The sequence below is a fragment of the Porites lutea genome, chromosome 3 (assembly GCF_958299795.1).
Source record: "Porites lutea chromosome 3, jaPorLute2.1, whole genome shotgun sequence".
NCBI lineage: Eukaryota > Metazoa > Cnidaria > Anthozoa > Scleractinia > Poritidae > Porites > Porites lutea.
The window spans coordinates 11,603,636-11,618,252 of NC_133203.1; the positions used below are offsets into that span (position 1 = coordinate 11,603,636).

At 39.6% G+C, this 14,617-nt stretch overlaps 1 protein-coding gene across 5 annotated transcripts in view; it reads right to left on the reverse strand.

The window, feature by feature from the left end:
- LOC140930482 (transcriptional repressor NF-X1-like) overlaps positions 1–14,617 on the reverse strand; it is a 131,197-nt gene that overhangs the window by 59,113 nt on the left and 57,467 nt on the right. For all 5 annotated transcript variants that reach the window (XM_073380191.1, XM_073380190.1, XM_073380189.1 and 2 more), the window contains exons 22-23: positions 3,042–3,083; positions 2,766–2,855 (exon numbers count right to left, since the gene is read on the reverse strand). In XM_073380191.1, the coding sequence (XP_073236292.1) occupies positions 2,766–2,855; positions 3,042–3,083 (132 nt within the window). The remainder of the gene's footprint in view (positions 1–2,765; positions 2,856–3,041; positions 3,084–14,617) is intronic.

A 14,617-nucleotide genomic window follows, 5' to 3' on the forward strand; every position in this document is an offset into this window, starting at 1 on the left:
GTCCATAGCAGACTGTTCATCATTCCGATAACAAATGAGATCAGTAAGATGGCAGGCAGAGTTCGGTATGTTAGAATTCAGCCAGGTTTCAGTTAGGCAGACGATATATGGATTATTGATAGCAACAACTGCCTGCAGCTCGTCGATCTTACTAGCGACTGAGCGAATGTTCGCATAAATGACGGAAGAGATAGACACAGGTGATCTTACATCTTGTTGTCCTTGTTCTTCCTCTTTGCTCTGGTTGGAATTCTTAACATTCCAAGGACCAGGGTTGATTGAATCCGCGTCAGATCGATTTCTACATTTCCCCCCGTGGCCAGCACCCTTGGACCTGTTCGGCTTCTGTATGCCCAGAGAGATTATACGCTCCCATACCTCAGTAGGGAGTCGCGTCCGAGGCCTAGAAGTTCAAATTGCCTTCAATTCATAGAGAGAATACGAAACACGACTCTGTCCTGAAACAACATGGCGGATCGGTTCCAACACTAACTGAGATCCATTTGAGGCACAATGGCCACAAATGCCAGAGATACACAGAATAAGTGACGAAACACTGTGTCGAACGCTTGATAGCGGGGCTCTCTCGCGATACTGGCCTTACTTGATACCTTTCAGGAGCTGCATATCGAATGGTAAGCCTCAGTAATTATTGTCTTTGATGTTTGTTTTCTATATCTAATTTAATGAAGTCGAGCACAGTTTTTGCGGCTGTGTAGTTTATGCACGTTTGTAAGATTTGAGACAATTTGATCTGACCAAGAATCAGGTTTGATATAAGCTTACACAACTTTAAAACGCCTTTAGACATTTTCTCACCGCAAATAGAAAGAAAACGTTCCAAAGAACATTTAGTTATAATTCTGGCTGTAAAAGAAAGCTTTGAGCGATTTTCTTGCCTCGAGTTCATCTTTGGAAAAAGTAAATACCGGGAAGCCGGCTTAAAACATAAACTTAAGCTTTAAGCTTGAAGACTCAGGATTTTTAGAGCACTTTAATACTTGTCTTCGTGAATGAAATATGTTGTCTCTGTATATGTTTCACCGAATTATATTTCTTTTATTGATTGTTGGTAGTCTCTCTTGTAATTTTAATCGCTGTTCCGTTTGTTTTCAGTCGTTCAGTGAACATCGCTTGCAGGAGTACTCAAAATGCTGCGCCTATCAAACGCTTTTAAAGATTACACATCGATAAAACCATTAAATAAAAAATAAACATAATAATTCCTTTATCATGTTGGAGCTTAACTCTAGTATGTTTGTTCAAACATTCGCTACAGCTCGCACTGCAAAAGGGAGAACCGGCTGGCCGTCTATGTAGTTTTTGAAAATTTTTTTAACGGTTTAGCTAAAAGCCCACGCGTGCTTTGATCGTCTTGAATATTGAATGAGTGCAATTTGTGTTGCAAAATTGTGAAATACTGCATTCTGTCCGAGGTCTGTATGATAAGAACAGTACATCATAGTAGTGTTTCACCTCAGATGTGATGTATAAATGGTATAAAAGGTTGGTTTACACGCACCCAGTTTTGTCGGCAAGATCATGTTTGTAAAGTAAACTTGTCGAATGCAAAAATATTCGGCCTGATTTTTTCCCCAGGCCTAATTAATCTTACAGTGATCAAGAGCCATTATGGCTCTTAAAAGTGATCGAAGATTTTTTGGGTGTACATATGAGGTTATCAACTCGATGTAAGATTTTGTTCACTCTTGGGCTGTTTTTAAATTATTTTTCTCTAAAATCACTTAGCCTTACCCTCAAAAGTCACATGAATATGCTATATGCTCTAAAGTTAACTGAATTGTGGAATACAAGTTTATTGTTTGATTTAAATTATAAATATATTAATGGAAGCCTCGCTTTTAGCCCTGGCTAAATCTATATATATCATTACTACTGAAACAGAATGATAGTAGAAGGAAAAAAATGATCAGTTTTTCATCTGATTTCCAAACACTCATAAAATATTAATTTCCTTTTTATTTTCTTATGAATTATTAATGAGTTTGAGAAGTTTGGCATAAAAATTTCTGCAAAGTAAAACAGAGACTAGAGAGCCCATAGCTGATCCTGCAAATGGTTTGGAGTGTTTGCCGTTAGACTGAAAAGGAAAAGTGACTTGCATCTCCACACCAATTAATAGCTAGATTACATTGGTTAAATCTCCACATCTGTGAAATAACTCATGAGCTTCTTTCGCACTGAATAACCACATGCCAATGGACACAACACACATAAAGAGGACTACCATAAATGAACTAATAGATGCCCTGGACTTTGATAGGAGGCGTTTGTTCTCACAATTGTGACAAGCTCATCCAAACTAATATTCATCAGCGAAAATACAAAGAGAGTTAACGAATAGCAAATTATACAGTTCACCCATTGATACGTCTTGGCCGTCTTTAATCCATGTCACTGTCAGTCAAACCTCAACTCCGAGGACAGAATCCTTGTTCAGGGTCATTGTGTTGTCATAATTAGCCTCTCCTTATTTCAAACTTGACATTGAATAAGATGTAATGCACAAACTATTGATAATCAAGCAACAAACGGAATAAATTGGATGACGTTTATTTGAGAGGGAGTGTCAATCAGATCATTTATGATAACTACTGCAATGCGAGGAATGAAGTTTATTACCATTAAAATCTGCATCTAGTGGCAGACTTAATGCTAATCAGGGGTCAGCCTTGTCAGTCAAACTATCAGTAGAAAGCTATTTAATAATAATAAAAAAATTTAAATAATAGGATTATACTAACTTTGCCTCAGCCACAAGAAATGGTGAAAAGCGGACTGTTTGATAAGGGGACCGATCAGCATTCTCAATATTAAGAGCTTCAGCAAGACGTCTGACAAAATAATATAAACAACAAAAGTGAAACTATCAATAACCAAAAAACAAAGGATTAGTCAAATGTCTCGCATGACTCATTTATTTAATGGGAGTATAAGAAAGAAAGTAGAAAACAAGAATAGGGAATTTTTAAAAAGAAATATCATTGAAAAAAAAAAAGAAATAAGTGAAGATAACCAACCTATTGCGTTCATGGAGAGCACATGCATCGTCGCATTCAATGCTGAAAAAAAGTCAAACATAAACATGGAAACAGGGCAAAACCAGATGGACGGGCAGACAATTACAATAATAACAAGGGCGGCAGATTGCCGTGAAATCATCAAAAGATTAAAAATGCTCGTGCTTTTCATTGCCGTGTATACCTATTTCAATTAAGGTTGCTCCTGTGAACCATGTTTCATAGCGTACAGTACACTATGGTAAATCCTTTTGTAGCGTGAAGTTTAGTCTTGTTCACGTTCATTGAAATAATGGAGACCACTTGTGAAAAGGCGTTCAAGAGAGCTTTCAAGTCAAATGGCTGCTTAAATTCTTAAGCATGAGTAATCTCAGTAAAAAATTAGAAGCCTCTTCTTTTAACAGCATTAAATGAATAGGGTTTTACCGCCTTATTAAGCTGCGTTTTTGCATGGGCCAGAATGCTGGTTATTTAAATAAAGCAAATCAACGCTATTTTTTTTTTATTCAGTTTTAAAAAAATTGCCTCAAGAATAGATAAACACGTAATGTCAAGTTATTTATTGTTGTTCAACAAACGCCTTGAATTTGAATTTTTGATAACTCCATCCAAAATTCCCACGTGCACAAGCCAAGGAAACTCGTTGAAAATTTGCAGCATTTGCATATTACCATAGAGAAAAACCTTACCTCAAATCACTGTGTTAAATTAAAAAGCCTAGGATTCAGTGTTTTTAAATACATTGTCTTAACGTTCTGCTGACATAGCATAATTAAAAGCATTAGCAGCGTTTGCTTTCTACGTTTCTAGGCTCATTGCGGGCACATAATTTACTAGACTTGCTACAATAATGCACCGCGGGCTATGAAACATGGATCATGCATCATTCTTCCCAGAAGCAACCTTAAATTGAAATAGGCGTATGTCACTATTGAGCATGGTAAAACTGGTAAGGACAATGAGAAAAAGTGATTACCCTGTAATTATTTACTTGGTTGAAGTGTTTTGTTACATTTCAACAAGCAATGATTTTTGTGATGGAAGAAAGTGGTTGGTTGTCACAATAATCATTATCAAGTGAAAAATACCTATAATATCCTTAACAAAAATGCTGGTGTTAAGAAGGCTGCAAGGTTAATTTTATCTTTCCACGAACGCCTTATGATGCATTACCTTGGGTGACCACACTATTTATATCTTATTAATATTCATTAGACTTTGTGCATAGTATACGACCATGTGTTGAGTATTCATAGTTGTCAGTTTGTCTAACTTTGGTGGGATTGACCCCGCCCACCCATCCTTTCTGTATACTCTATTAGCACCTACGTATCTTCCCCAGCAGGTTCGCTCGTCTGGGGTGACTTTCCCATGGTAAAAGCTAATGAGTATGCAGGAAGGATGTTGAACTAAGCCTTTTACGTTTCAACCACAGAGAAACTAGGATGAATTATTTTCTAAGCCACATGATGAGGTGAAGACGTGCAAAAAAAAAGAACCCAAGTCATATGAGAAAATAGGTCAGAATATAGGTTTTACAATTTATATGTTGTCTAATACATGTATCTCCCTTTATTGAACACCACACAGACCTTTTGACAAGGCAGTGTGCAGGACACCTACATGCTTGTCATTTCACTAAAGGGAGACTAACGTTTTTAACAACTGTGGATGACAACGCAACATTCAAGCAGATTCTTGATGACACAACAAGAATCACTATCGGAAGAAACGTTCTTGAATGTGAAATGGTCCTCATAACCTAACAGTTTTCGAGAAATATTATACTAAGTGACTGTTGTCTGTACGGAGAGGGTAAACACTAAATTATTGGCATTTAAGCTTGAATGCATTAAACAAGTAAAAAAGTCTTTTTCAGAGATGTCTCAGCCTGGAAACCTGGCCAGTGAAATATACATCAAAAGCTTCTCTTTAGTCGCGTGTGCGTGGAGAGTGCAGACGTGTGGAGCTATGCTCCCGAAAATTCGATCTAAATTTTAATCAAACAAATTTAGAATCTCAAGTCAAATCAGTAAGATTCCTGCTGAATAAGCTGATGAAATGAGTAAACCGTCGCGTAAAAATAGAAGCCAAAAAAAATTGATCAAGTTCATGAAGATCCCTTACTATCAAAGATGGCGTCGACGAATTAGAACAAGGAGGTGATGGCGACTATGTAACAAAGGAGTATGTATGTGAGATGATGAAAATGCAAGAATCGTTGTTTCGCAATTTATTTGATTCATTGTTGACAAATGTTAAAAGCACAATTGATGGCGTTATTAAAGACCTGGCTGAGCTAAAATCTAGCCTACAGCACGAAGCACCCAAATCTCGAAAACGAAGCACCCTAAGTCGAAAACGAAGTACCCACAACTCGAAAACGTAGACCCCTAAATCTCGAAAACGAAGCACCCAAAACTCGAAACCACTGTAGGTTTAATAACTACAACTTTACGTCTTGCACCACGCAATCCGAATCAGGTGGAGGCAGCGGATGCGTCCGCACCTCCAAAGGTCCACAAAATCCATCCCAAGGTTTTATAAAAGCCTGCCAACTGTTTAACTGAACGTTTCTAGAAAGGATATCCTGTATTAATATTATTAGTCTCGCTATACTTGATACATCTTATCTTAATATGCATTCGGTACACATACATGCTTATGTAGACTTCATCACTGTCCGTCAGCAGATTTTGGCGTATTCAAGTACGCGTGAGCAGTAACACAAAAGGTCTGAAACGAGGCTGAAAACCGAGTGTGAGGCTCGCGCGTATTACTCTTACGCCACGCTTTACCACGTTTTCGAGTTTTGGGGTACTTCGTTTTCGATCTAGGGGTCTTCGTTTTCGAGTTTGTGGTTGCTTCGTTTTCGAGTTTTGGGTGCTTCGTTTTCGAGATTTAGGGTCTTCGTTTTCGAGATTTGGGTGCTTCGTGCTTCGGTCTTCGTTTTCGAAAATTTTGCGTTTTAATTTCAGAAAAAAAAATCAATCAAAACAAAACACCCCTTGGGTGATATTCAGGTAACGCAATCACGGTCGCAGAATTGGTCGCAGTGACACGAAGGCAAAAATCCATCTCCAGTGGGAAGCCAATTTTATCATTTTTAAGGATAAACAACCAAAGACTAATCGGTGGGGTTAGGCATATTTTCAGTGTAGTCAGGTAGTCTATGGCTTTTCATCCTCGGATCGTCAGTACCCGGATGGTAGTTTTTGGTTGTTTTGTTTTTTGGTTGTTTTAGCGAGGGTTCGAGTTATCGGGAGTCAACCATATATTACATTATGTCACGCCATAATGTTCGCTTATATACTGGAAAAAATTTAGAATACAAAATCACACGCACCCTGTTTAGTTTGTATCTATTCAGTAGTTCGTCAATTAATCAAAAAGGGGAAAGCATGATTTATAGATTGGGGAAAATGCAACTATAGTTGTTCTCTGAGATCTCGAAAAGGGTTGTCTTTAAAGTGTTTAGACGGGAAGTGGTATACAGGTTTCAATTAAAGCAGCAGAGAGATTTTTTTCATGCCTTCAGTTCTTGATTACATTAAATTTTTCATTAAAGAGAGATCGAGTAACGTAATTATGAACAAGCACAATTTTCTTAAACATAATATTAATACTAGCAGCAGCCGTTGGCTTGGAAGTGAGGGCGAAACCGCTTTCATGTGTAGGTAGGTCACTGCCCTTTAGTTTTCATGTCAACAAAAGGAATCATTGTGGATCATGTGCACTGTATTGAACAACACAGTAAAAAGGACTCATATTTAATTCAATGATTTTATTCCCAGTTGCTTGGATACAGTTCGCCTGCAAATGGTAAGGAGTGAGGATAGACGGCTGTATTCGTCGGCAGACAGATTGAATTACTGTGTGTTGCATCTTTTTTAAAAAGATCCCCAGCAAAATTGAAAACTGTAATTGACTGGAAAAACTGTGATGTAAAGATTTTCAAAGATTCACTAGCACTATTTACATGGCATGTATGCAGTATATTTGATCATGTCGATGACAACTGCTGGTTAGCGGAATCCTTATACACAGATCTTTCAAGAGATTCATTGAAAACTAGAAAAACAAAGGTACATGCCAAATCACTCCCATGGATGAATAGTAATATAAGAAAGATGATAAACAAACGATACAAATTGTTATTTAAGGCTTAAGCCTGAAACAATGCAGACAATTGGAACAATAGAAAGCTCAGGAACCAAGTAAGCAAGGAAATGAAGATTTCAACTAAAATGCAAAATGAAAATAGTGGCAGTAAAGAGTTTTGGAAATCGGTGAAGCATATAACTGGAAAGTCCAAGACAAAGAAACAGATTGGCCCTATTGCAGACGACCAAGGAGAACTGGTGTTTAATGACTTGCAGAAAGCTAATGTTTTCGCTACTCTCTTTTCAACAATTGGTGAAAAGTTAGCAATGTCCTTTCAGTTGAGTGAATTTGGTATGAATCCAGCCTTCCACAGAGGTCAGAGGCCAAGGGTTCGAATCCAGTATAAGCCTAAATTTTTTTAAGGCTTTCCTTTCGCAACTGCTTAAGTTGCGTCTATAACTTCTTCTTTCATATAAGAATCTGTGATATGTGACAAAGTTGACAACCTCTGAAAATAATGTGCTTCAGAAAAATCAGTGGGAATACAGAAAGGGGGTCTCTACCGACTCTCTTTTACTATATCTGACTGAGACCTAAAAGATATAAATAGATCGTGGAAATGTAGTTGGAGTTATCTTCATAGATTTTCGCAGGGCATTTGATTTGGTGGATCGTGAAGTTTTGTTCTACAAAATGCAAGCCTGTGGCTTTTATGGAAATGTGTTACAATGGCTAGTCAGTTACCTGGAAAACCGTCACCAATTTGTTGAACTGAATGGAGTCAAATCTCAGTCATATTTTGTGTCACATGAAGTCCCACAAGGCTTACTGCTTGGTCCCTGCCTTTTTTAAATATACATAAATGACTGCAGAAAGCTGAAATCTAATGGAGAACGGCACCTTTATGCTGACAATGCAACTGCATTTGTTATTGGCAATTCAGTGGATCAAGTTATTCAACTACTAAACGTCCTACTCAAAGAAATCATTCAATGGTGTAGAATAGATAAGCTAACGATTCACTCAGGGAAATGCGAGACCATGATCATAACAAGAGAAAGGTTCAGTGACCCTCTTCAGCAAGTAAAGTGTGGAGATGTAGTGCTCGATTTCACTGAAGTGGCCAAATCATTAGGTGTATTAACTGACATCAAACTTTCATGAGAGAACCATATAATTTGATAGGCTTTATACATCTGTTACACAACTTGAAGATATTTACTATAAAATGATTCTGCCAAATAATACGTACTTTATATCTGTCTGGGGAAGCTGCTCTATAGTCCTCTTTGAAGATATTGAGAAACTACATTTAAAGGCCCAAAGGGCCGGAGTTTATATAGGTTTTCGCAGCATGAAGCATGCCTAGGAGTGTTGCAACTCCCCCTGGACGGGATGCTAGTCCATCGCGGTGTTATCCCCCAGCAGTATGTCGCCGATACCCATTTATACACTTGGGTGAAGAGAGACAAAGTGGAGTAAAGTTCCTTATCTAAAAGGGATAAGCTTTGCGTTATTTGGAGTAATTGTTTTTGTGATAAGTACAACCTTCGAATTTAAGCCAATCAATGTTGAAGTCACCAATCAGGTAAATATGTCTGTTTCTCAAGGAGTAAAGTGCTGTCTATAGACCAAACAACAATATTTTTCTTCCTATTTGGTTCATTAATTGCGATCCAAAGGGCTTGAAATGAGGTGCTAGAAGTACGCTTGAGTACATTATATTGTAATTCACTGCTTATGAACTTACCAACACCTCCTGCTGCAAGAGCCGTTAGCACATATTTGAAACAATAATTTGGCAAGCTTGGAATATATTCACTGCAGGTACCGTCGCCAAGTTTGTTTTCTGAAATTAATCTTCAGATCATAAAGCACATGTTGCTGGCAACGCTCGAAATTACCTTCAAGACTTGTTATATTACAAGGAAGACAAGTAAGGCAGCTAGGGTGTTTTTAGTCTCAGCAAAGCCGTGAAGAAAAAAGTATTTAGATCGCTCACTGAGCTCTAAGAAATTTAAATCGGGGTCAATATGTGCTTGTAGTATACCTAAGAACATTTGGTAATCTTTCCATCCGATAAATTTTGGTAATCACGTGACCGACCGCCTGTCCATCCGCACTACAGGGAAACCAATGTGAAATGTCAAAATCTCGTACCTAGTGTGGGAGCCTGCAACCTGTGTTTAACTTGATAATAGACATCCATATTACGGTCCATTGACACCTGCCAGAATAGCGTATCCGCTGACCAGAGTCACACGACCGTATCGTGGACTCAGGTGCCAACTCATAGAGGTCACATGTTTGTTAAAGTTTTCATATGATTTTACCCTAAAGTCAAGCATAGATTTGTGGATTTCTTTGCAATGAGTCCATTGTCTGAAGTAAATTTAGAATGCATAAACGGGGGCTTCGCTTTTAGCTCTGGCTAAATCTGCACATAATTGACATATCTAAATCACTTAAGAGGTTGTTAAATTGACCATGAACGGAAGGGAGTACCTTTGTAACTATGATAAGGCAAATGCATTAAGTTTTCCCTCAAGTCAATGGAAAGCAGAAAGCTATTATTATGTCTTAAACATAAATACAAAAAATTAAAGAAGGTAGATAAGAAAAGGGCTATGAAGTTAATCATCTATTTAATTATATAAACTTAGTTTTAACTAAAGTTAATTCATGATCCAGTGTTCCTTTTAGATTGTCAAAATCTTCCATTGACTTGAGCTTGAATACTTGACTCATTTCTCCTTTAAAGAAGGGTCGAGCCATTTTTTCCCCAGCAAAGCTGAATTTGTTTCCTTTTCATAAGAGCTGTTGTATTCTAGGTTTCAAATGATCATTGATCATTATTCTCACTAAATAACGTATTGTGGAACAACCAGTAAAATACTCCGCCGTCCTTAGGGACACATCAGTGCACTGTTGACTCCCCTTATTGCGTTCGAGGTACGAGAACGCAACCCCTAATTTGTGTTGGGTGTTCTGTGCATTATTGGGTTTCCCGTGCAATTAATAGGGGAGGTTTTTTCGAGATTGCATTTGTCGTCGTCGTCGACACACAGTTGCCTCCCTTTGAGGCGCTTGCTTACGTTTTGCCTCACTTTGACGAACTAAATCATGGGGTGATTCGTGCGCATTCAAGCGTTTGCTGAGGTCTTGTATTCTGTCTTCGTAAAGCGTTCATCTCTTAAACGTTTGCTGAATCTTCGTAAAGCGTACATATTTCAAGAGTTTGCTCTACTATCGATCTGTGTTGGCTGAATCTTTCAAAACGTTCATCTTTCAAAGGTTTCGGCGGTCGTTGTGCCACAAAGTAAATCTACCGAGTTGTGTAGCTCGGCGGCCATTACGCAACAAATTAAATCTAGCTCGGCGGTCGTTGTGCCACAAAGTAAATCTACAGAGTTGTGTAGCTCGGCGGCCGTTGTGCCACAAAGTAAATCTACAGAGTTGTGTAGCTCGGCGGTCGTTGTGCCACAAAGTAAATCTACAGAGTTGTGTAGCTCGGCGGTCGTTGTGTCACAAAGTAAATCTACAGAGTTGTGTAGCTCGGCGGTCGTTGTGCCACAAAGTAAATCTACAGAGTTGTGTAGCTCGGCGGTCGTTGTGCCACAAAGTAAATCTACAGAGTTGTGTAGCTCGGCGGCCATTGTGCCACAAAGTAAATCTACCGAGATGTGAAGCTCGGCGGCGCCGTTTCATCATGACTTGTGATATTTTCGGCACCGGACAAACGAACATTTTAGGTCTATGTTATTTATTCGGAAAAACTTATAAACAGCCCACAGTAGCTCCACTCAAGTCACTGAAATTAACCCACTCGACCAAATTACTGCACTTATTGAGACGGACCATACGATATAACTAGCCTTCAAGGCTTTTTCTTAATGATCATGATACACAGTTTAAATAGAGGTTGCGCTGTAAGCAATCCTTACGTTTAAAATATGCCGTGATCAAATTAAAGCCCGGTTTCCATATCATCGCTACCATCGTTGTGATCGCTGTTGTCGCTGAGAAAAAAAAAAAATTCAGCGATCGCAGCGATCATAACAATCATATGAAACCACTCTCCAGCGATCGCAGCGACAACAATCCCTAAGATATAAAAAGTTCTATCTCAGCGATCGTTGTCACTGCGATCGCTGAACTTTTTTTCTCAGTGATTGCAGCGATCACAGCGATTATATGGAAACCGGGCTTAATCTATCGCAATAACCATCCACCCTTCTTCCTCAACTGCTACCTGTACGCCTTACAAACATATCGAACGCACTCTTCTAAGCTCCGATTACTCCTAGTAAAATTAAAAGAATACACCACATGGCTTTGATTTCACTGTGTCACAGCGCTGGCCGTCGAGATGACTTATCCATGTTCGCTTGTATTGGCTTGTCAACCAACACCAGCCCGCCTTCGATTCCTTGAACTTTCAGCTAGCGTCAAACCGTCTTTTCCCTGAACCCAGTGCTCTGGCTTTAAAAAGGATCTTCTGAGATTTAAATGGGGTTGCTGTTGTTAGCCAATGCTGCATAGGTCCCATCCCGTGTTCACCCCATTTGACCCTCCTGATAGAGGATAACTGCTGACTAATATGCAGTTGCATTTGCCTTATAATAAAAGGTCACCCTCAAATGTAATAATTATTTGTGAAATGTGTCAGTAGTATAGTGAGTGAATGGCAATGGTACGAGGAGATAATCCTGCAGTGAAAACAACAACTAAATGCTGGTCATTGGAGAAAAAAAATTTATTGTTTAATAGGTGAACTATAGCCTGTGTACAGACGTCCCCTCTCCCTCAGAAAAAAAATCGGGAGAAGAGACGTCTCTGAATCGCCGACAATAATCGCGTTCCCGTTTCCACGGAATGTTGGGGGCAGCCTCTGACTGGTTGTAATGTTAATGCCATGACGCACATAATTTCCGGTGTTGCGATTGGTGAATGAATCTCAGAATAGATTCCACGGGGAAAAACTCAGCCTCATCTCATTTCAGCGAGATAGTTTGTTAACCTTGCAAAGAGTTCTCCACAGCTGTCTACTTCTGTTAAATTCCTGGGTTTCATCTCCGATTCTGTATTGCAAGCCTTTCTAGTTCCACTAGATAAAAGGAGAAAATTAAAGCGCCGTGTGAGAAACTCTTGGGATCATCTTTTCCCCGCTTAAAGAGCTTGGAGCATTTCACACGAAAAGCACTATCATTTAATCTTGCAATCCCAGCCTGTAAGTTGTATGAACAGGAGGTGTTTAAAGCTATCAGCCCTGTTGCCAAGAATTCGAAGATTTCTGTTCCAATTCAGAGACCTTTGTGACAGGAACTTCAGGAATGGACTTCCCTAGACAACTGGTCTGGCCACTTACCTTAGCGGTCGGGACATCATCTCTCTGTCATAATGTTCAGCAACGCCTCCCAGAGGGCCTGGAGAGCAGTCTTGGTAAAAGATTGTCTAAGCCAGCAAATACGAGATCAACCTTGAACGTGATATCAATGCCCTTGAGGCCAGGGCTTTATGTAACGCTTTGAGCTCCTTTTTCCCTTCTATCGCAAATGCAAGAAACAATGTGTGGACAGAACATGACTCTCCGAGCAGCCTGGGAAAATGGTGGTTGTAAGAGTTCTCTCGTGAATCAGGAGTTGAAAAAGATAGAAGAAATGCCTTGAGCTGGAAACTTTGCTTTGCATTTGTCCCATCGAACAAAAATATTGCTGACGCGCCCTCCCGTACTCTGTCTGACATTGATTGTTCCTTGTCCGAGGAGGCATAGGCCCGAGTTCAAGTGAGGTTTGGACCACATACGTTTGACTTGATTTCTTTGGACAGCAACTGTCGCAGAGGAATGGAAGCTTGTCATTACTCCCCTCGGCCGACTCCATATTTTTTAGGGGTTAATGTTTTTGCTTAACCGATACCGATGGAACATAACATCTGCCTTTCCTTGGTTCGTTCTCATGAGACCGTTGTTGCGGTACTTTTTTGATCAATGCCAGCATTTCGCTTTTTCCGTCATTGTCCCTCATTTACACCCGCATCATTATTGGCGGGCAATACTCCAAGCTATGGCAGTAGATTCTTTTCTTCTTGGGAGGAAAGGTGATCCGGCCGTATTGCGTTTCCCTCACCACACCTCCCCGGATTTCTTTGCTAGGCCCTTACAATAGGATCGGTGGGCTTATCGTTGTATCTGCTCCTAGTTAGCTGTGTATTTATGCTTGTCTCTATTGATGGAACGCCTATGGAAGCCTGCCTGCAGATGTCCTGCCTACTCTTATCCAAACAACAATGACCGAACTTTTGCCAAGCTTCCGGTTAAAACCTATGTCACGTGAGCCAATGCAAATGCGGACATGCCATTGATCAACAAGTGTTTTACAGAATTCCAAGAATCATACAGGAACAAACCTTATCAACGGCAAAAGGATTCAGTAGAAGTTCAGCTATCGAGTTTCTTACACTCTCTTTTCCCCCAAAGAAAGTTTCTGCTGCGACCGCAGAAGACATTGTAAAGTTTTGATTAGCAAGGATGCCATGGGAAAACAAAAACTCCATGTACACTCAACAACCTGAAGCGTCTGGTGGCCAGAACTGTTAATTCACATATAGGGGAGCTTAGAGTGATTTTCAATGGGTTTCTAACCCGCTGGCACATCCTTCTGTTAAAGAATATCTTAAGTTTGTAAGAGAGGAGCAAGCCCAGCAACCTTTCCTACTTCATCAGGCTGTCCCTTTGTTCTATGACAAATTTACCAGTTTAATTGCCTGTCTTCGGAACATATGACGTTTGTGTCACTTTGTCCGTTTGAAGGGTCAGCAGGGAATAGCAAGGAGCGGATCTCTCTCCCATAACTTAGTTTCTCAACGTGTTAAGTCGTGGACAGTGAGGATATAGAACGTGCGCAAAATGTTGTCACATTGAGTGCTATATTTCGTGTCGTATAATTCATTTCTACTACCAGAAGTGTGCCCAAGCCCTTGATAATATATACTCGCAGGTTTTGAATAAATACACTTTTCTTGCTGGTTTATACAAGATAAGAAGAGTCCTTACATTGGCAACAAGGATCAAAGTAATGGTTTAAAATGGTGAAGAAACAGCGGCGACAGTTCAAACAATTCAAGTTGTAACAGAGACGAGAAACCACCATACACAGCTGTTCGTGATCCCTGACGAAATGAACGCCTTGGGAAAAGCTTGACAGGAATGGCTGGAAGGCATTGAAAGAGAATTCAGATTCTTTAAGATTTCAGGGGCCGCGAAGAATGATGTGATGATTATTTACAGCCGGTGCATTTCGATCAGTCTTGGCATACTAATAACGGTCTTTATCGTTACTCGAATTGTTGGTTTTTCAAGGTACTCTTAGAGTGCAATCGAATGCAAAATCCGAGAACGGATTTTAATGCTGAGATATCTGTTTTTGGATTTCCTTTTAACCGTTCAAATGGGAAATCCCCAAAAGGATTTG